This window comes from Vespa velutina, chromosome 6 (assembly GCF_912470025.1).
Source record: "Vespa velutina chromosome 6, iVesVel2.1, whole genome shotgun sequence".
Lineage (NCBI taxonomy): Eukaryota > Metazoa > Arthropoda > Insecta > Hymenoptera > Vespidae > Vespa > Vespa velutina.
The window spans coordinates 3,327,299-3,350,022 of NC_062193.1; the positions used below are offsets into that span (position 1 = coordinate 3,327,299).

General features: G+C 32.9%; 2 protein-coding genes across 7 annotated transcripts in view; one reads left to right on the forward strand and one right to left on the reverse strand.

Moving 5' to 3' along the window:
• Nucleotides 1–20,167, forward strand: part of LOC124949768 (disintegrin and metalloproteinase domain-containing protein 10-like) — a 41,782-nt gene extending 21,615 nt beyond the window's left edge. For 3 of the 6 annotated variants that reach the window (XM_047495434.1, XM_047495436.1, XM_047495435.1), the window contains 14 exons: nucleotides 7,826–8,069; nucleotides 8,494–8,628; nucleotides 9,415–9,599; nucleotides 11,111–11,251; nucleotides 11,418–11,542; nucleotides 12,402–12,530; nucleotides 12,707–12,875; nucleotides 13,072–13,241; nucleotides 13,338–13,505; nucleotides 13,626–13,753; nucleotides 13,823–13,937; nucleotides 14,012–14,146; nucleotides 14,648–14,881; nucleotides 14,982–16,352. In XM_047495434.1, coding sequence (XP_047351390.1) covers nucleotides 7,826–8,069; nucleotides 8,494–8,628; nucleotides 9,415–9,599; nucleotides 11,111–11,251; nucleotides 11,418–11,542; nucleotides 12,402–12,530; nucleotides 12,707–12,875; nucleotides 13,072–13,241; nucleotides 13,338–13,505; nucleotides 13,626–13,753; nucleotides 13,823–13,937; nucleotides 14,012–14,146; nucleotides 14,648–14,881; nucleotides 14,982–15,899 — 2,996 coding nt within the window. In that variant the 3' untranslated portion in view covers nucleotides 15,900–16,352. Of the gene's footprint in view, nucleotides 1–7,825; nucleotides 8,070–8,493; nucleotides 8,629–9,414; nucleotides 9,600–11,110; nucleotides 11,252–11,417; nucleotides 11,543–12,401; nucleotides 12,531–12,706; nucleotides 12,876–13,071; nucleotides 13,242–13,337; nucleotides 13,506–13,625; nucleotides 13,754–13,822; nucleotides 13,938–14,011; nucleotides 14,147–14,281; nucleotides 14,322–14,647; nucleotides 14,882–14,981; nucleotides 16,353–16,421 lie in introns of those variants that run through there. The other 3 variants (XR_007101165.1, XR_007101166.1, XM_047495438.1) reach the window with 3 other exon arrangements.
• On the reverse strand, nucleotides 17,884–22,719 carry LOC124949777 (meiosis-specific nuclear structural protein 1-like). Its single transcript, XM_047495457.1, has 5 exons — nucleotides 22,011–22,719; nucleotides 21,350–21,864; nucleotides 21,041–21,238; nucleotides 20,448–20,586; nucleotides 17,884–20,357 (listed from the first exon to the last, which is right to left on the reverse strand). The coding sequence occupies exons 1-5, from the start codon at nucleotides 22,264–22,266 to the stop codon at nucleotides 20,242–20,244; spliced, it is 1,224 nt and encodes a 407-aa protein (XP_047351413.1). The 5' UTR covers nucleotides 22,267–22,719; the 3' UTR covers nucleotides 17,884–20,241.
• Between the last annotated feature and the right edge of the window lie 5 nt (nucleotides 22,720–22,724).

Sequence of the window (22,724 nt, forward strand, 5' to 3'; positions counted from 1 at the left end):
AAAGATTTTAATTATTATCGTATGTGTACATATATAGGTACGTACTTATGCGAGCGTATGTGTAAGAACGCGTTACGATTCTGCGAGCGCAAGAACTCAGTGATGTAGAGAGAAAGGAGAGTAGGTTTCTCGGACAATGGACGCGAAGCAGTATAATTTCGTACGTTAGATGAGTTCATCGTGAGTTGTCGGTGAAACCGTAAGCTCGGAAAATGTACCGAACGCTAGAAAATCGTTCCTTTTTCTTCCTCTCTCTCTCTCTCTCTCTCTCTCTCTCTCTCTCTCTCTCTCTCTCTCTCTCTCTCTCTCTCTCTCTTTCTCTCTTTCTCTCTCCTTCCCTCCCTCCCTTCCTCCCTCCTTCTCTCCTTCTCTTCCTCTTTTTCTGTCCCTCTTTTTCATTGTCTTTCTCTTTTACTCTTCTCTTTTCTCTTTCAAAGCAAATGGCGAACGTCATTCCTGAAAATCGGCAGTGTGAGTGCACTTATTCGTTCGAACCAACGAGGACAACAATGACCAGCTTTGCTACGTGATTTCCAACGAGGCCGTGATCGATGTCGGTTCAATCGTCATGGTCTTTCGAGTTAAACGATAAAAAAAAAAAAAAAAAAAAAAAAAAAAAAAAAAGAAAAAAGAAAGAAGGCTTACCGTATTATTACGTTTAGGATAGATGCGATTTTCGTTCTTTCTTTCTTATTTTATTTTTTTTTTTTTTTGTTCTTCTTACATAAGACTTTCTAAAATATTTCCTCTTCTTGTTTCGTTCGTAAAAAAAAAAAAAGAAAAAAAAAGTGAAGGAAGTTTTTCGACCTTTAAGAATTGATAGATCAAATCAAATACGTTCCAACGTTTAGGCTATGACGGTTTTATTATTTTTTATTTTTCTTCCTTTCTTTTTTCTCTATAAGAATCTTTGGAATAGTTTCGTTTTTCTTTTTCTTTTCTATTTTTTCTTTGCTTTTTTTTCTTCTTCTTCTAGGGCTTATAAAAAGCAAAAGAATAATTTTCGATTTGCAAAAACGACAGATTAAAATATTATTTTCGATTGATCTATTAAATAATAAAATAGCATATTGGAGAACATAATTGAAGAGAGATAATTAAGTCGTAGAACCAAGAGCTAATGAGAATTATATTAACGAAAATTCATAAATGTTGATTACATGTACGAAATTCGGAAAATCATCGTTCAGACAACCGATCAACGCAAATATTGATTTTGAGAGAGAGAGAGACAGACAGAGAGAGAGAGAGAAAGAGAGAAAGAGAGAGAGAGAGAGAGAGAGAGAGAGAGAGAGAGAGAGAGAGAGAGAGAGAGAGAGAGAGAGAGAGATGAGTGATCGTGAAAGGGAGAGAAAGGGAGAAATGATGCAGATTTTAAGTAATAATTAAACATACGATATGCTAGTTTTAGCTCGACTTAAATTGACTCGACTTTTCAAATTATTCAATACTCTTCAGTTGATTTCCCTCTTCTCTCTCTATCTCTTTCTCTCTTTCTCTCGCTCCTTCTCGTTGACCGGTAACAACGTCATGATATAACGCGTATTCTCGCTAATCCGATTAACCATTAAACTTGCCTAATTGACGGTATGCGCGCGCTTCTATATTTATCGGCTTATCCATCGTACTCGCGATTTATTATCGAAAAATCTCGACTACATATTATCGTGTTGCAATAAAAAAAAAAAAAGAATTAATATATTATATTTCTCTCTCTCTCTCTCTCTCTCTCTCTCTCTCTCTCTCTCTCTCTCTCTCGCTCGCTCGCTCGCTCGCTCTTTCTGTCTCTCTGTCTGTCCTTCTCTCTCTCTCTCTCTGTCTTTTTTTTCCTCGAATAAAAACATTTTTATCGAAAAAGATCAACTTAATTTACACACGACTAATTTATATCTTGCAAATAGTTTCTCTCGTTTCGAATAAACGAATAATATTCGATGAATATTTTAATATTTCATAGAATAAAATATTATTGATACATGTTCGTTCGCGCATATATATCGTATACGTATCTGTGTGTATTAGTATTTGAAAATAATTGATTTTAATTGATAAAGTACTCATGACTAATTCGTTTCGTTCTATTCCTTTTTTCTTTTCTTTTTTTTTGTGCTTTTCTCTCTCTCTCTCTCTCTCTCTTTCTCTCTCTTCTTCTTTTTCTGTCTGTCTGTTTTTCTTTTCTTTTTATATTCACGTTCGTCCAGTAACGAACTGGAACGAAGGGAGCTTTTCTTTCGTGCTAGCAAAACGGCCTTTTCCCTAGATGTTGTTGGACTATCATTCCTCTCGTTGTGTAGTACTAGTCTGAAAAAAAGGAAGAATAAATGAAAAAAAAATAAAAAAATAATAAAATAAGAAAAATAAAAAAGATAAAGAGAGAGAGAGAGAGAGAGAGAGAGAGAGGAGAGAGAGGAGAGATAACAAAAAGAACGAAAGAAAGGAAAGATTTCTCGCTCGTTAACGAAGAAATCTAATTTGTTTTGTCGAACAAATGGTTGTACATTGTGGCGAAATCACTGGATAAAGTATCCTCGTGTAACTGCCTCTAAAGTTGTACGTTTGAAATAAAAGAGAGAGAGAGAGAGAGAGAGAGAAGAAAGAAAAAGAAGAGCTTTTGTTGATTAACAATCGATTTGCGTCGAATCGACGTATTCGTCGATACGAAAGCAACCATCTCTAGCGCAGGACGCGTCGTGTCGTCCTGACGCGTCGCGACGTTTCGGGAATGAGCAAACGTTTACCTTGCATGATTTTCCCGTCGTCGTCGTCGTCGTCGTCTTCGTCGTCTTCGTCGTCGTCGTCGTCATCATCGTCGTCTTCAAACTTTTCAACGAAAATCAAATTTGTTCGTCTTATCCTCATTTTCCTCTCCTTTAAGTCGTTTCTTCGTTTCACCGCAACATCACCGACATAACTTCGACGTTTCTTATTGGATTCTCGTATCTTTCATTTCATTTCATTTCATTTCATTTCATTTCATTTTTTTCATTTTTTTCATTTCTTTTCCATTTTCATCTGTAAAAAAACGTTCAGATTGTATCTATCGAAAAGCACGTTAATTTGTTCGAGTATCAGTATGTTGTTATATGAAAAATTAAAGAAAAAGAAGAGAAACATTTTTTTTCTTTCTGCAACACATCGATATGAAAATTAGATCTAGGACAACATTTTGTACTTTTGAATTCGCCACTGGGGTGCTGCAACATCATTACCAGACCTCTCACAAAAGGAAAAGTTCGTTTCAGTTTAATCAAATTCATACGCGTCGTCTTTTTTCTTCTCTCTTCTACTTTTTTTTTTTTTTTTTCTTATTTTTCTTTCTTTCTTTCTTTTTTTTTTTCCTTTCTTTTTCCGCCTTTAGTCGTAACAAATATTATCAGGCTGTTGTTCTTTATTATTGTTGTTTGCAAAGGGATTAGAATTTAAAACGTGACCTCCCGGGAGAACTCAAGTCATCAGATTTAAGTATTTCGTCCTAATGCTATTTTATAATAAATGCAACTCCAACTGTGGGGCGCGTCAATTCACACATATATGTACATGTAATAATTTGTATTTCAATGATTTTGAAAAGTAAAGATTTGAAAAGAGGATATAATAAGGATGGGAGTGGTGGTGGTCGGAGAGGAATGAGAGGAGTGCAAAGGAGAAAACGAAAAAGAAAAAAAAAAATTTTATAAAGCGGCTATTAGGATTAAAAACTAATTAACGAAGCTCCGAGGATGAGGATGTTCATCCCTCTCGTTCGAGGATCTTCGAGGATATTTTCTCATTTTGTGTTTCTGACGGCTTTTCTCTCTTTCTTTCTCTCTTCCCTCCTTCCCTTTCTCTCTCTATCTTTCTTTCTCTCACTTTCCGGTACTCTTGCTCGATATTCAAGCCATACGGGAAATCCAGCCTCTTTGCACGACCTCGTTGAAGCATGCATCGATTACGCTCCGAGCTCGTCCGATGGGACTCTCCTTCTCCCTTCTTCTCTTCTCCTCTCTTACTCTCTTTCTCTCTCTCACTCTCTCTCTCTCTCTCTCTCTCTCTCTCTCTCTCTCTCTCTCTCTCTCTCTCTCTCTCTCTTGGTCCCTTCGTACTTTAAGTCGCAAGCGCAAAATTAGTTCGAATTAGTCGGATTTTCTCACGTCGGATTTTCTCTCTCTCTCTCTCTCTACCTATCTATCTATCTATCTATCTATCTATCTATCTATCTATCTATCTATCTATCTATTTATCTATCTATCTATCATTTTAGAAGAAGAGAGACAGAAAAAACGAGGCTAACGAATAGAAGAATCTTTACCTTTCCTATTAATCTCAAGCATATAGCTCTCGATGATTCACTCTTCTTCTTCTTTTTTTTTCTTTTTTCTTTTTCTTTTTTCCTTGCTTTTTTTTCTTTTTTCCGAACAAACCCTCTCTTCCTTTCTCTTTCTCTCTTCCTTTCGAATAATGAGAAATTTTTCTATCACGATTCGATAGTGTCCCTTGAAGAAGAAAAATAAAAAGATGAAGTGAAGAATTAGAGAAAAAGAGGGAGGAAAGGAAGAAGAGGGACGAGGGAAAGAGAGAGAGAGAGAGAGAGAGAGAGAGGAGGGTAGAGAAAGATGGAAAGTGGAACGACCCTAGAATGCGATTGAATTCCCGCGAAACTTTCATCGGAAAGTCATTAGGCGGTTTTAATTGTTCTCTCGCCTGTTGAAACGTAAAGATGGATGGATGGATGACTGGCTTTTCGTAAAGTTCGACGAGCATTCTACACTTTAGAAATGTCTATAAAACCAAACGTACATATGTACATACGTACGTATGTATGTATGTATGTATGTATGTATGTATATAAATGTTAAACATATTAATCGATCGTTCGTTCTGTCGGTTGGAATCAAAAGAATAAAAATTATTATTAAAAATGTAGAAATATAACAAAAAATTTATTTGTGTTAGGTAGAATTGAAACATTGTCAACAGTCAAATACGTAATAAATTATTATACTCGTTATAACTATTTCTATTGGTGATTATATGAAAGTAATATAATTGCGTCAAAAATTACAAAATTATTTGTTCCGTAATCTCGTATGGCAATTGACTTAATCATACGAATTACGGTATAAATACATTTTTCATTTACTTTCGTAATCGCCGGTTAATTCGTTTATTAATATAAAATATTAAAATGTAATATATATATATATATATATATGATGCTTGAATCAATGGCATGTCGAAAACTATTTACGTTTCCTGTTCTAACGCGTTTCGACAAGCAAAAGCAGAAGAAATAAATCCATTTTTAAAGTCACGAACGTTCAATATCACTATATTTCTCTAACATACGGGAACGCACGTCGTCGTCATCCTGCACGTATATACATGCATATATTTCTGTTCATACATTATATATGTATGTATATAATGAATCATGCATATCTCTTAAGTATAAATGGATATAATACAATTAAAAAGTCATTTAAGAAAATATACTTACGTATATGTATATATATATATGCGATTAGAATAATGTTAATCTTAAAAAATATTAATATAAGGATGTTCTTTTTTCTTCTTTTTTTTTTCTTTTTTCTTTTTTCTTTTTTTCTTTCAAGTAAATCGATCCTATCGTTTAAAGTAACTTCACGTTTGAATCTTTTCTTTTTTCTTTTTCTTCGCTACCCTGAAAAGCATACGACCCCTTTCGCGACGAGCGCGTTCTTTGAAACAAGATATGTATGTAGACTTTCAGTGAGCTTAGAAGCACCCTTCTCTAATCGTCAATGCCGATTAAAATCAAGAGGGTTTGATAGGTAGACAGGTTAAAGCGATTATAGGGATGGATTTCCAATACATATATATGTATGTATACATACTACGAGATAGATGGAAAATGGTTGATGATAAACTCGATCGTTTTAAATTCTTTTGAAAAATTTTTCTTAGGGAACGTCGATGAAAAATTTCTTCCTCGAAAACTTTTCAAGAATTATTTTCGAGAAGTTGGGGAAAAAGTTTTTTCTTTTTCTTTTTCTTTTTCTTTTTCTTTTTCTTTTTTTTTTTTTTTCTTTTCTTTTTAGAAATTTATCGCGTTTTAGGAAAGGAAGTCGCTTGGGAGCGTTCGAACCAATTGCGAAAGGAAACGGAGTTATCGCTTGTTCTGAAAAAAGCAAATAGAGAAATAGACAAGTCATCGATTCGTTCCAATTTTATAATCGAACGAGAAAGATAAAGAAAGAACATAGAGAGAGAGAGAGAGAGAGAGAGAGAGAGAGAGAGAGAGAGAGAGAGAGAGAGAGAGAGAGAGAGAGAGAGAGAGAGAGAGAGAGAGAGAGAGAGAGAGAGAGATTGAGAGGGGGTGGGGGGAGAAATGACAAATAGACAGGCAAAACTCGCTTAACTTAAAAAAGAAATCTAAAAATACTTTACTTCAAATGCTACATTAAATTTATTAAACTCATGTAATCTCATTGTAACCATTTACCTCGTATCCTTCTATACAGTGTAATCCAAAAGTTCTTGGATGATTTTCGATAGACTTTTTAAAACTGATTTTTATTCGAATAGAAAAAAAAAGTTCGCAGGCTTTTAGTTTTACAATTCGAAAACAAAAAGAAAGAAAAAAAAACGGAAGGAAAGAATTTGCCTGAAAGTCTTTCGAAAAAGTGTAATTGATTTTTAAAATCACATCGAGAACTTTTGGCCTCTTTATCCGATGTTAGAAACGTCAAAACGTGATTTTCTTCTCGATTTTTTCTTCGTTGAACGCTTAAAAAAAACGTCGATTTCATTGAAACAAAATGAAAGACTTTGCGACAATTATCAAATTTTTTGTTTTTTTGTTTTTGTTTTACTTATTCATTCATTCCATTATTTATTTATTTATATATAAATACCTTTATGAATGAATATATATATGAATACTGTGGATCGACACGTAACATTAATTTTCGTTTTACCTTCGTTTAGAATATTTTCTTTTTTTTTTTTTTTTTTTTTTTTTTTTTTTTTTTTTTTTTTAACGTGTAATCAAATAATCTCCGTCGTATTACCGGTACGAAACTCAGAAAGTAAACTCGTAAGAAGTCCAGTACGATATTATGAGGGGGTAAGGAACGTGGATAAGGGATTCCACGATTAAAATATTTTATACGCGCTCGGGGAGTTATTTCGCGCGAGTTGAAACTCGCGGGGATGAGTTGTGAAGTAGAAATTGCCCTCTCTTTTACTTTTATTTGTTTCCTTTTTGTTTTCTTCTTCTTTTTCTTCTTCTTTTTCCTCTTTTCCTTTTCTTTTCCCTTTTTCTTGACATTATTTTACGAGACACATTGGAATTGAACTCGAAATCTCGATATTGTTGTAAAGGACGGGAAAAAAGTTCCTAAGATGATTTTAAAGATCAATTACTTATTGTTCGACGCTACCTTTTTACGCTAATTTTTTTTCTTTTTTTTTTTTTTTTTTTTTTTTTTTTTTTTTTTTTTTTTTTATCGGATTGTAAAACCACAAGCTTGACTATTAACGTATGAAAAGTCTCGGAAAAAGTATAGTCGATTTTTAAAATTGCTTTTTAGAAGCTTTAAACCCATCCCATATTAATAATCACATCTGAAACATGATAAAAAGAAAGAAAGAGAAAACAAAAAAAAAAAAGAGAGAGAGAAAAAAAATAGGAAAAAGGTCGTAAAAATGAAAAAAATCATTTTATTTCAATTATCGTGATTATTATCACGATTTGAAACGAGACCGCAGGAAATTACGAAGGGGCGCTATGTTAAATAAGTTATCGATTCATTGTGTTTCATCTCTCTTTTCCCTTTTTTTTTCTCTACCTTTTTTTTTCCAGAGGATGAAAACGCAGTGGTACAGGGTGTGGTGACAACCGATGGACTCTTCGATGGTACGATCGCGACCAAGTTCGAAGAGTTTTATATCGAACCAACTGCAAGATATCTGGATGAGAACGAAGACACGTCTCCAACCTACCATAGCATCGCTTATCGTACATCCGATGTAACCGTGCCTCCGCATCCATTGCCGTGTGCGAGTCATCAATTACACGAAGGCTCTCTTCGAGACATATTTGATAGGTGATCATCAAAATATATATGTATATATATATATATATATATATATATATATATATTTTGTATGTGAATAAATTCTTTTTTTTTTCCCTTTATTCTCTCTATTAAAAGAAATAAAGGTTTTGTTTTATTTCGTCAACAAATTAGCCGACATTAAGATTAAGTCATTATCATTTAAACGTTTTTATATTTGAGAATAGAAGATATAAGGAAATAAAGTGTATTTCTCTTGTGATAACTTTGGTTTAAAACCTAATAAATCTAATCTTTTTTTTTTTTTCTTTTTCTTTTTCTTTTTTAACAAATTGAGCAAACTCTTTTAAAAGAAAGAAAAAAATTATTCTTATCTTTCAAAGTATATCAAATAACGAAAGGTTATCTTAGCATATAGATGAAAGTTAAAGAAAAATCTTCTTCTTCTTTACAGAGGCAAGACTTACAACGATAGTTCAGAAGGATTTTACGAGCCCTTGTTGGATAATAAAATTGGTCTCTATTCGAGAGAAAGCCATGGGAGAATATTGAATTTGGAAACGAAGTACGAAGCTCGTTACTATGACAGGTATAAATAAAATAAAAAAGATAAAAAATTTTTTTCTTTTTTTTTTTTTTTCTTTTTTTCCTTTTTTCTTCTTTCTTTGCTTCTTTTTTTTTTACCCCTAGCTGTGCACTTGAGCTTAACTTTAAGCTTAATTAAAACAATTGGCGCATTGCATGATTCATGAATATTTTCTATAATGACATTATTGGAAATGCGTTTTCTATTATATTTGGAAATCCACTGATTATTATTTCCGAGGTTTCAAAGAATATACAATATTTTTTTGGAATTAAAATTATTCATTTTGTATAAATGAGAGCTGTTCAAAGTGTCTGGGGTATAGCACACCCCAAGTGCACAATTAGAAATTATTTTGAGATGTGCATAATTAGAGTTAAAGAAAGATAAAGAGAGATAGAAATAGAAAGAGCGAGAGAGAGAGAGAGAGAGAGAGAGAGAGAGGGAGAGAGAGAGAATGAATGCATTTGAATTCAAATTCTTTTAATTCACATTTTTTCTTCTTCGATCGTCACTTTAATCGTCGTAACGCGAGTTACCCTTCTTTTAATCCTTTATCTTTCGTATTATCACGGTTACAGACCACGTTCGCTATGAAATGTGGCCACGGCGTTTAACCGGATTATAAAAGTAAACTCTTATCATGAGAGGATGATAACTTGATAATTTTTTTTCTTTTCTCTCTTTCCTCCTTTTAATATTCTTTTTGTTTTCTCTCCTAAAACTCTCTCACCCACTCTCATTTTATATTCCTTTACTTTTATTCCTTGATATATATGTAATTTACAGATCTAGTGGAGATCGAATAGCCAGACATTTACATAAACGTGCGACAGTCGATCCACGAAAAACAACTTGCATGCTTTACTTGCAAGCTGATCATCAGTTTTTCGCTAGATACGGCACGGAAGAAGCTTGCATCGAAGTGATGACGAGGCATGTACAGAAGGTCAACTCCATATACAAACACACGGGTAAGTTTGTTTTACGGGTCAAGCGAAAAGAATAGTTTCACAAGGAACCTCTATCTACTTCGTGTGCATCTGTGTCTATGTACATTTGTGTATTTTTGTGTATGCGCGTGTATGCGTATACGAATGTGTCTATGTATGTGTCCCTTTTTCCAAATTTTATTTTAATTTCAAACATGAACGAGCACTTTCTCGGTATATCCTGTCAACGAGACAGATATACGGGATGTCCGAAAATTATCTATATAACTGTCCTTTAATAAAATTTACGATGGGACTACGCGGATGTTGAATTATTAAATAAAAATTTGTATAATTAGTATTTTTTTTTAGTATATATATATATATATATATATATATATATATATATATATTCGATATTTGCACCATTAGTGAATACCCGAAACATTATCCAATCGACAGTTCAAATGCTGCCGTTTACGATGCATCGAATTTCCATATCAATTCGTTCAATGTCAGCTCAAACTCTTGCTTTTAAATCGTCGATATCTATCATCCGTATATTATACGCAATAACTTCGACGAATCTTTTAAGAAAGAAATCAAAGTCCGACAAAGTCATGAGATATCTGACTGTCCAATGAATTGCAGCATCTGGCATGGTCAATCAATCTGTCTGTTTGGAAAAAACTAACTTGATACAAACGAACAAAGAAATAGAAAGAGTTTAATAAAAAAGTTTCTCTTTAAAGTGACACGACACAAGAAATTTTATTATTCGTTGATAGTCCATTATGAAATACAAAAGTTGTACAGATAATAATTTTCGGATATCCTATATACAATTCTTTTTTTTTCTTTTTTTTTTCTTTTCTTTCTTTTTTTTTTGTTTGTTTTTTTCTTTTTTTTTTTTTTATATGGGTTAGTTTGATATTTTTATGTTATTTCTTTTTTCCTTTTTTCTTCTCTATATTTTATTTTATTTTATTTTATATCGTTTTTTATTTCGTTTTTCTTTCTTTTTTGTTTTGCTTTTAAATAACAAAAAATACACCGATTGGTTTTCATATAATATTTTCATTATAAACTCCAACCGGTCGTCTACGCGTCATATACGTGCGATATTCGATCGAATTATAGGAATTCGATATAATATCTCTCTGGTCCATCGTAGTCGGGTTTCTCCCTCCTATTATCAAGTGCAGCAGCTCTCGTTGAAATTGTTTTCTGTCGAAAACTTCACGTAGTATCGATCTACCATGAATTTACACGAGAGCGCGCTCACGCGTGCGCATTAAATTGATTTACAATAGGATGTAGCGCGTAAATATAAGCAAAGTGTATATACATATATATACCTGTGTATATATACATACATATATATATATATATATATATGTGTATGCATGTGTGAGTGTGTGTGTATGTGCGTATACATATATACATTTATAGAGGTAGTGAAAGTAAAATAACAAAGGTTCATCAAGCATTTTCCAACGTATTACACATAGCTCTGTGAATTAATGATATATCTTTGTTTGTTTCTCGTTTAGATTTCAATCAGGATGGTAGACCGGATAACATCAGTTTCATGATAAAACGTGTGAAAGTTCATAGCGAGGACGCTTTGAGGGATCTCAATTATCGATTTCCGGGTAATTACGGTGTCGAGAAATATCTTGAATTATTTTCCGGTAAGCAGATTTTTGTTTCTGTTATTTATATCATTATTATTATATTTCACTTAGCGAGATAAAATGTTTATAATATATTAAAAAAACAAAAATAAAAAAACGAACGAACAAACGAACAAAGAAAATGAAAACCTCAAGGAAAATACGGATTCATTGATCGTTTCAGAGGAGGATTACGATGCATTTTGTTTGGCTTACATGTTCACGTATCGGGACTTTGAAATGGGAACGTTAGGTCTAGCTTGGACCGGAGATTTGAAGAACGCTGGAGGAGTTTGCGAAAAGAACGGGGTAAGTCGTTCGACGAGAGGAGAGAAAAAAAATTATTAAAAAAAAAAAAAAAAAAAAAAAAAAAAAAAAAAAGTTTCATATCAAGGTGGGTGGAGAGACATATTTTACATACATACATACATACATACATTAAAGATTGGATTTTACAATGTTCCACAGAATTTATAACGAATTATATATTCGATTTAGACTCGCTATATACAAGATATATTTACAATTTATTTATTTACATTTAAGAGTAATTAAAAATTCCTTAGATCGATGCACGTTGTGTCTTTTGCGTTTTAGAAGCTAACAATCAGATTGAAAATATTAAAAAGACACGCATGTATATTTTTTATATGTTAGGATCATTAGTACGTTACTTTTTTCAACACACGTTTAATACATTATCAATCACTCAGCCAGTAATTTTGCGTTTAATTAATAGTCGTTTGATCCTTAGCGCATACATCAAGATTTAGAAATATATATATATATATATATATATATATATATATATATATATATATATATATATATTCGTATAAAAGGTGATTGTAGATACACTTCGTTCGTTCGTTATCGTCAGAAAAAGGGTCGATATTGCATTCGTTCCTAGCATAACTTATTCCATATTTTTTCAGGACAAGAGATATTTCAATATCGAAGCGACTGTCGAACACTATATATACGTATATAGGTACATAAACATGTATATATATATATATATATATATATGTATATATATATATATATATATACATATATGTTTCTATGAAAATGTAATCACACAAAAAGCAATATCGGCTCTGTATCGTTCTAACGGCATGTGTTCAGCATAGTATATAACGTAGGCTGCATACAAATAATGTTGCAGCATTATCGTGGTAGCATGAAGTCCTTGAATACTGGAATAGTGACCCTGCTGAACTACGGAAAGCACGTTCCACCCGCGGTATCTCACGTCACATTGGCACACGAGATCGGTCACAACTTTGGTTCGCCGGTAAGTGTTCGATATATTTTTTTTTCAACTCCCATTTTTTCATATTTGATTAACTTTGTATTTACTGTGGTATACAACGCGCACAAATATATTTATATATATATAAAACATATTTCACGAAAATGATCGAGCTAAGAAATGGAATATCATCTAAAACTTATCTTCCCTTTCGTCAGCATGATCCGGAACAATGCACACCGGGCGGTGAAGATGGAAATTTCATAATGTTCGCCCGTGCAACCAGCGGCGACAAGCGTAACAACAATCGCTTTAGTCCGTGTAGTTTGAACGCCATAAATCCTGTGCTCAACAGTAAGGCTCGTTCACCAAAAGGCTGTTTCACAGGTGAAGAATTTGATCAATTTCTTTGAAGATAAACATTTCTAGAATATTATTCAATAGAAGTTTCTCTCTCTCTTTCTCTCTCTCTCTCTCTCTCTCTCTTTCTCTCTCTCTCTCTCTCTCTCTCTCTCTCTCTCTCTCTCTCTCTCTCTATTTGCCTTTGCATACGTTATATCCTTTACTTTCTGTATCTTCATAGAACCACAAGTATCATTGTGCGGAAACGGAGTCGTCGAGGACGGCGAGGAATGCGATTGTGGATGGGAAGAAGATTGTAGAGATACTTGTTGTTTCCCTCAACGTCGTTATCCACCAACAGAAGAGACCCCATGTACACTTACGCCACGTTCAGTGTGCAGTCCTAGTCAAGTATATGTCTCTTCTTGATATATCCTCGAGTTTAATGAAATGCCGCTAGTAGTAGTACGTCGACTTTCGTGAAAATTTATTCTGCGTTTCTCCTAGGGTCCATGCTGTACAGCTGAATGCAATCTCAGGTTTGGTGATAAGTGTAGAGATGATAATGGTTGTCGCGATGCTAGCTTCTGCGACGGTAGATCACCCTATTGTCCACCTTCAATCAATAAACCCAATAAAACTATTTGCAATCGTGAATTAGTTTGCTTCATGGGCGTGAGTAATAAGATCGATCATCGATTTTTAACGTTTTTATAACTTTGAACATGCATCTTGTATATCATTCCTTTTTTTATTCGTTTTTTCTTTCTTTTCCTTTTTCTTTTTCCTTTTTAGGAATGCACCGGAAGCATCTGTCTTGCATATGGATTAGAATCCTGTCAATGTATTCCTGGTCCTAATGATCCTCCAACTAAAGCTTGCGAACTCTGTTGTCGTTTACCGGGTGAAAATCAACCATGTCTGTGAGTATTCTTAAATGTCTTCTTTCTATCTATGAGAAATCCTTGACAAAATGTTATTTTATTGTTTAGATCATCCTTCGATTGGAATTCACCACCGTATGATATTCCGGATATGTTCTCTAAACCTGGAACACCGTGTAATGATTATAACGGTTACTGCGACGTCTTTCAAAAGTGTAGAGAAGTGAGATCACAATTTAATATTTGTCATGTATTTTACAATTAATATATATATATATATTTTTTTTTTTCGTCAAGGTTGATCCGAGTGGCCCATTAGCAACTTTAAGAAAACTTTTATTGTCCGATGAAAGCCTCGCGACTGTACGTCGTTGGGTAGCCGATCATTGGTACGCAGCGGCTCTTATCATTTTAGGAGCTATATCTTTATTGGTAAGCATAGAAATTTCTTTGAATAAGCACGATGGAAATATTCAATTGAAAATTGTTTTGCATCGACGATGATGAGCACACAAATATCGCATTGCATGGCACTTAATTTATTATTTCACCTACGATCTTTGACAGAAAAAATTGAGGAAAAAAACAACGGTCCAGTGTGAAAAGAGTAAGTGAGAGAACACAGATGAATGTAGGAAGCATATGCAGAATGTTTCGCAGGCTTTATTATGTAGCAATATTATTAGTTTTATTTATATTTATTGATAAATCTTTATAATATACTTAATAGTAGATAGAATGGGCTAAAGAATTTTCGTAGTTTGTCGAGAAGCTAAAAAAAAAAAAAAAAAAAAAAAAAAAAGAAAATACACAAATATACCAAGATAGGTATGAAAATTTAGGACACGACAAAAAGAAAGTAAAGAAGAAAAAAAAATTGAAATACTGTTAGGATTTCAAAGATGTTATTAATTAGATCATTAATTTATTCAGGTTGTCAGTATGAGGCTCCTAGGCAAGCGACCGGATCAGAAACTCAAATCGGTGACAATAATCCACAGCTCGACGACGGAAACGGTACGGTTGCCGCCGGAAGGTGCGGAGGGAGTGACGGTTCATCCGGCAGCCGTTCGTGCAAAGCTTCCACTGAGCAGGAAAGTGAGAGAGAAGAGAAGACACCGGAAGCATAAGGACACGCATGCTGCTTCGGTCGATAAATCAAACAAGGTATAATACCAATATAATAATAACATTGTTAATTATATATCTTATCTCTGATATGAATTTGATTCGTGACGATATTTGTTTGTTGGAACAAAAAAAAAAGGATATTTTAAAGAAAAAGAAACAAATGTCGAACCGGAGATCCTCGACAGTACCGGCCGAGGAAGTTGCCCAACGGAAACGACCAACGGAAACGTCAAATGCAACGACTGCTACCGTTACCACTGCTACTGCAGCAGCAGCGGCGGCAGCGGCAGCAGCAGCAGCAACAGCGGCGGCCGTAATGCAAGATAACAAACGTAAGAAGACTTCAAACTCGAGGGAGAAGCAAAATTTATGTAACAATCTACCCGGTAATTCAGAGTTAGATAAACGTAAGCGGAAGAAGCAACATAGAAAGGAAGTCATTGATTATTCTGCAATACAAGCGGAAAAAGAAGCCGAACCGAATGCCGATCCCAAGAACAAAGTACGATCTTGGTTATTAGCTTCGTCTCAGTGTAGATTAGAGAGTACAAGAACGTCCAGTGGTTTACCAAAAAGCAAATCGACGCCTGTAGGATTGACGGCCGGTAGTGGTAACGTTACTGGTGCAACAAGATTAGCTCAATCAAGGCAAACCGGTGTTCCAAGAAGAACTCTGGACTCGAGAGAGGTCAAAAGTTCGCCAGGTACTTTAGCTAGGAAGGAACGAGCGAGACTTCAAGTTGTCTATAAGCCGCCCTTCAAGTTTAGCGTGAAATTACGTAAGGCCGATAAAGTGGCTCAAGTGCCACCGCCGGCGCCAACTTCGGCGCACAATAATCTCACCAGATCCACGAAATTGCCGAGAACCGGTGTGTTACTTAAAACTAAGAGAAGAGACAGAGTTAGAATCGGTAGAGCCAGACAGATAGCCCCTACTGGAATAGGAAACGATAGTGGAGATTTGCCAGAGCCTGCTAATTCGGATCTACATACGGTACCCTCAGATTTAGAGGTTCTGCTCTCTGAAAGCGAATTTCTATTCTCGGACACGTGACCCCAAAAATCGATAATAATTTATCTCTAAAAATTACTCGCGTCCACCTACCCACTCATCACTCTCCTCCATTACTCAGCAAAAGAAAATTTCTCATTTTCTTCTTCAATATCTTCATCAATAGGTAAAAAACCAGATAGCACGAGATATGCTACCTACACTTTCTTTTTTATTCTTTTTCATGTTTTTGTTTTTTTTTTTTCTTTTCTATTTCTTTTCTCTTCCCTTGTCTTCCGAGTTAGGTTTAAGTTGTTGAGAAAGAACAATCGAGTGTGGGTGTCCATTAAATGGATATTTAAGGGACGTGTTAAAAGTGTATAACAAGATTTATATAATAATGTGAACGTGGGTGAAAGAAATGCGATAATTCTTTTTTTTTTATTATTATTTTTGTTTTTATTTGTTCATTCTTTTCCTTTTTTTTTTTTTTTTTTTTTTTTTTTTTTAGAAAATTTAGCGATCCTATTACTTATTTACTTACTATCTATTTACATACATACTGGTGTTTAATTTCATTATCAGTATTAAACACCAAGCCAAGAAAAAATTTCTTCTTTCATAAAAAGGGGCCAAATCTACCTTTAAAAAGACTAGAAGAAATATATATCGATGGAGTTGAATGATTAAGAAAAGAGAAAATAAAGAAGAAGAAGAAAGGAAAAAGTTATAAACAAAAACAAAGAAGCGAAAAAGAAGAGGAAAAGTTGTAAAACTATGCCAGAGTGTTCGTTTATTTGCAGTTTGTATTTCAGGAAAAGAAAGAGAGAGAGAGAGAGAGAGCGAGAGAAAGAAGAGAGAGAGAGAGAGAGAGAGAGAGAGAGAGAGAGAGAGAGAGAGAGAGCATATGTAAATCTCTCCATTATATAATATTCGTTTATATACGAAATGAAGCGTTGCCTATAAAGACAAAAGATAAACCCTTCCTCTTAAAAAAAAAAAAAAAAAAAAAAAAATGAAAAGAAAAAAGAAATGAAAATGAGGTGTAATTTGCTACGTATTCTTTTTTATATCGTCGATAACGTAAGCATTTTTCGATACTACCGATAAACTATCGCGATTGTCATGATTAAAAGAACAAAAAAATAGGGGAATTATTATAATAATGATAATAATAATAATAATTCTTTTTTTTTTCTTTATTTCTTTTTTGCTCGTAATTTCTTTTCCTTTTTTTTTTTTTTTTTTTTTTTTTTTTTTTTTTTTTTTTTTTTTTTGTAACAGCGACTGTGACTGTCCAAGACTGTTTCCTATTCGAAAGCATTTTCTATCGATTTTTTATCGAACTATCCTCAAACTGCCTAAGTAGTTGTTTCGATGGAGTTTTCCTAATGGTTCCTATTAATCAGCGAAATATCTGATAACTTCGAACAATAGCTTTGCGCCGATGATGATGATGATAATGATGATTTGCTCGTTCTCGTTCCAATTGTCAGATTGTCTCAAAATTCGAGATAAACCTTTTTTATGTTTGCTCGGTCTAAGTTTCGTATCGAACTTTTTTTCTTTTTTTCTTTTTTCTTATTTTTTTTTTTTTATATACCGAGTAAGTGAAAGGTATATAGGAAATTTGGGACGATCATTGCTTTTACATATCGAGATATACATATTATTCTATAAACTATATCTACGTTTAGCAAACTTGTTTTATTCAGTCCAGTGACTTCCATTTTTATAAAAACACACAAGATATATATATATATATATATATATATATATATATCAGATGTATTGAAGTTAAAACTTATTAGCTAGAAAAAAATTTACAATCAAATATGATATAATTCGTTCTCACCGACATATTACCGTATTTTATTAGGGTGCTAATAATAATTATTAAAAGTAAAAAAAAAAAAAAAATAATTTTGCTTTAATTATATTACTTATATGTATTTCGTGTGCTTTCAAATATTTCATCGGAGGAGGATGATTTACGAGAAACTTAATTTATATTGAGGAAGAACGAATATCGAATGTTTGTTAATACTTAAGTTTACTGACGTTTTAACTGTAATTCATTTCATTCAACTAATTTTTTTTTGATTTCGTTATTCGAGAAAAGCACATAAATTGTGCCGCAATTTGTGCGCGATCGTTACTTTATACATATGTAGGGGAAGAAAAAAAGAAGACATACATACTTACATACACACACACACACACACACACACATGCACACACGCACGCACGTACGTACGTGCATACGGGTTTATAAGAGAATGTCTCGTTTAAAGTGATCGAGAGGATATATAGAATAGATCTAATGTTCCTTTGATGATATTAAAAATCAATTGCTCTTTTTCGAGAGACTTTAAAGAACAAATTCTTTTTTTTTTTTTTTTTTTTTTTTTTTGTCAAATTGTAAAACTGCAAGTACAGCTTGTTGAACTATCAATCTAACTACAATCCTAATCTTGAAAGGGAATAATTGATTTTTAGTGTCACATAAGAACTTTTGGATCATTCTGTATAATGCTTATATATCCTATTGTAATCGCTAAAGTAAAAATAAGAAAGTGAGAGAGAATGAGAGAGAGAGAGAGAGAGAGAGAGAGAGAGAGAGAAAGAGAGAAAGAGAGATTGCTCGTTAAGTGTGACACAGATGCGGGCTACTTTGTACATACATATATACGTACATACATGCATACATACATAAAGCGTGAAAAAAAATGTGATTTTACTTTTACATGACCAGTGCTGCACATACACATACACACAAATGCACGAACATACACACATACACTAATTACACAGGAGCACTCATTTAATCCGCGAGGATATGTGATTTTACTTTTAAGACCAATCCGTGCTAAGTCGTTTTTTACAGTTAGGAATTTCTCCGATAGGAGGGCCAGTAACGCAAAAAAAATAAAAATGAAGAAGAGAAGATGAAAAAAAAAAACGTATCATACTCCCGTTCACTTTTAAGGATCCGCTTGTTGTGCCTAACTTGCGCGTCGATCAAAAAAAGTGACCATTAATAAATAATAAATAATAATAAATAATAATAATAATAATAATAATAATAATAATAATAATAATAATAATAATAATAATAATAATAATAGGAATAAGAATATACTAAGAAATCGTCTTAAAGACGTTCTTGTAAAAGAAAATAAAAAGAGGAATGAAAGAGAGCGGCGGTAAGAGTTGGGGCAAAATAGAAAAGAGAGGATTAGTAAGAAGAATCAAATTTTCTTACAGAATGAGAAAAATTGAAAAGAAAAATAAAAAAAAAAAAAAGAAATAAATAAAAAACAGGGAAGTCAAAGTTGTGATGGATCGTTTCGTGATATTTCACGTGAAAGATAAATACGAACGTGACCCCGTATAAATTCGCTTTATTCGTTGAATTTTGCGTGTGTTGTTAGAGATACGCCGATAGGGGGCCGAGCGTATTATTATTGTAATAATCGGTGAATTTAGTAGAAATAATTAGGCCCAGAGACTTTATAAATGTGTTGAAATTTCACGTAGTAACACAGTCGTCGTAGATTTACTATCTCGTGGCATATCGTTATTAGTGGAGGACGCCTCTGTAAACGAAAAAAAAAAAAAAAAAAAAAAAGAAAGAAAGAAAGAAAGAAAAAAAAAGATATAAATTTTTGATTATAAAACGACGAAGAAATTTCTTTATTAATTTTTTTTTTGTTTCGTCTTCTCGATCTAATTCGTCGTAATTAAAAACACTTTCGTATACAGTGTATTATATTAATCGAGAAATTGATTGATTTTTTTTCTCTAATTGTGGCACTAAAAGAAAAGAAAGAAAGAAAGAAAGAAATGAAATTAATCGATGAAAAATCACACTTTCGTAATTTTTAGGAATCAATCATTCGAAACGTTCGAGCGGTCTTCCTCGTGTCGTTTTTCTCTTTTTTTTACTTTTCTCTTCGATTCTCTTATTTTTGTATCCCTTTTTTTTTTGTTTTTTTGATAATAGAATCGTTATAACTCGTATAACTAAGAAAAAAAAAATAAAAATAAAATAATATTATAATTTTCTTCGATTAAATACAATTTCGTTGAAGAACGAACGACGATGACGACGACAACGACGACGATGACGATGACGATGACAAAGACGATAAAGAGTAAACGAGGCAAGACCGCTTTCGTTTATAATCTATCGAATACTATTAATCTATATAAGATTGGGCTGCTGTATTTTTACACGGACTTTGTACAAATAACAAAAGCCGTAAAGGTGACGCCTTTCCGTGCGACGTGTATATATATACCTATGTACTAATAAATAATGGGCGAAACGTTGGATATTTTTATTAAATTCCCAAAATAAATATAGATCTTCGTTTAATCCAGATTTTCTTACAATTAAAGTTTATGACTTTTCTGCGCATTCGTCCTGAATATCTTTTTGTTTCTTCAATAATTTCATTGCATATTCAACTTTATTATTTATTATAATTTTCCTCAGATCTTCACCATATTGATTATCTGAAATGAAAATGAATAATTTCGATATAATAATTATTGATAGTAATGACGAGAAGATATTTTTTTTGAATCGTTAGAATTTATTTATACTCTTTCGTCGTTTCTCCTCTAGCTTTTGTTTAGCTTCCTCGTCGAGTTTTAATTGTTTCTCGTAAAGATTACGTGTAAAATTTATTTCCATACATTGTTCCTTCATCTTTTTCTCAGTTGCGGCAATTCTATATTCTACCTAATATGTGAACGGTAAGAAAATGTTTAAAACGTTCCGTGCCAAACCAGTTTTGCCTGACTTGTCGTTCAGGCCATTTGATATTTTGACTAAAGAAAAAAATGACTGCGTGTACCACCGGTGGTACACGTGGCCTGAAGATCAAGTTTAACGTGTACCACCGGTGGTACATATGGCACGGAACGTGTTAATTAAATATTCTTAAAAAGTGTAAAAAGCAGCAGTAATGAACCAATCCGGTTTTATGATGACTAGAAAAAAAAAGAAAAAAAGATTTCTTATTTACTATATATATTTCGTTTTTGTTTTGTTTATCTTTTATTATTTGTAATTTACTAGCGACCCAAGAGAATTTACCACTTCACTCAATGTGACTCGGACTACCAACAAGATTGGACATCACTGTTGTAAATATTTGGTTAAAATGAAAAAAAAAAGAAAACGTTTATCTTGCCATTTCGTCCAAGGTTTGTTTAGCTCGTAATCGCTTTTCCAAAGCTAATCTTAAAGATTCTTCAGCTTCCTTGGTTTTCTTTTTTTCCAAATACAATTCATTGCAAATGGCTTCTTTTTCCTTCATCTTAATCTCATCGTCCAACATCTTCCTCGCAATTTTTTCTGTCATCGCTTCTCTCATTGCACTAATGTCTTTCTATAACAAAGAAAAAAGAAAAAAAAAAAAAAAAACGAAATACTTTTTATTTCAATACGAGAAAATCATGTTTTTTCTTTTTTTTTCTTCGGCGACTAACGATGCGTTTACTTTTTTCTCCATTTGTCTTTTATGTTCAACTTCTTTCTCAACAATGATCTCAGCAATTTTTTTATTTTCCTCATTAATCGCAGCCTTTTGTATGTCTTTCCATACTTTTCTCGCCTCAAAAATAGCTTCTTTTTCAGCTTGCAAACACGTTTGAATTTCTTTCTTACGTTCCTCAGCACGAATATCCTCTTCGTGAATAACGTCGATCATTTGTTCGATTATCTTACGTTCACGTTGCCTCTCCTCATCAAATTCTCGCAATATACGACGTTTTTCAATAATTTGATTCTGCAAATCGGCACGATAAAGTAGTTTATTTTCTTCCAATTTTGCCAATTGCATTTTATCCATTGTATCGTCGGAGTACCATTGTCGAATGATATCGATAGATTGCGAATCTTTTTTAATCTTCTCTTCCAACAATCGTGATTGTATATCAACGAAAGAACAAGCCGTAGGAGATCGGAATAATTTTTTCTTACATTTCAAATCACGCAATTCTCGCGCTTCTTCATCTGCAAATTTCAAATCAAATTAAATTGGCGCCATCATTCGAATCGAGCATTCGACTTCGATAGATACATCGATATTATCGATAGACAATTAATGAGATTATTTATTATTCATTAAACGTGATTAAAAACTATTATGAAAATTTTACTTTTAAGACGTGCCAATTCCTGAGCTAATTTAAAAGATCTTTCGATTTGTCGATTTCGTAAATCCTGAGCTTTTTGAGAAGAAACGAGTTTTTCCTTTTCTTCAATTTCTAAACGGTTTAGATCTAAACGTCGTATGGATCGTACGATATCGCCTTTTTTCATAATCCTTTCCCGTTCCAATTCTATCTGGTCTTCACGTGCATCCTTCATCATTTTCTTACTCTCTAGAATCTCTAAGTTCTCTCGTACCTGCATTTTCTATCCTGATATTATTCACCTAATTTTATTTTTGTTCTTTTATTAAATAATTTATAATTTTCCGTGATTCTAATATAGGTTATTTCACGCTTCGCGATTGCGCACGAATTTATATATTAAAAGGAGACATATTCTTATTGGTCTATTACACGATCAATCCAAGATCACGTGACAATTGATAATATATAGACGACTTTTAAATTTGAATTGGCGGTAACAAGTTGAATAAATAATTTATCTTATAATCATTAAGTATTTTATTCGCGAAATGAAAAAAAAAAAAAAAAAAAAAAAAAGTAAAATACGATAATATATTATTTTCATGAAAGCTTTATTTCATTATAATTTTATAGAGCAGTTTGTAAAAGTATATCGATCCGTAATAATTTTCAATAAAATATAAATTCGGATCATTTAATTTAACATCGTAAAAGAACACAATAACGTTTTACAGT

Bases quoted from the DNA above. Each gene is read 5' to 3' on its own strand.
- LOC124949777 (XM_047495457.1), bottom strand. From the start codon at position 22,266: ATGCAGGTACGAGAGAACTTAGAGATTCTAGAGAGTAAGAAAATGATG. The intron at 21,865-22,010 runs GTAAAATTTTCA...TGAAATTTGCAG, and splicing joins GGAATTGGCACGTCTTAAAA to ATGAAGAAGCGCGAGAATTG. The intron at 21,239-21,349 runs GTAAACGCATCG...TCTTTGTTATAG, and splicing joins AAAGACAAATGGAGAAAAAA to AAAGACATTAGTGCAATGAG.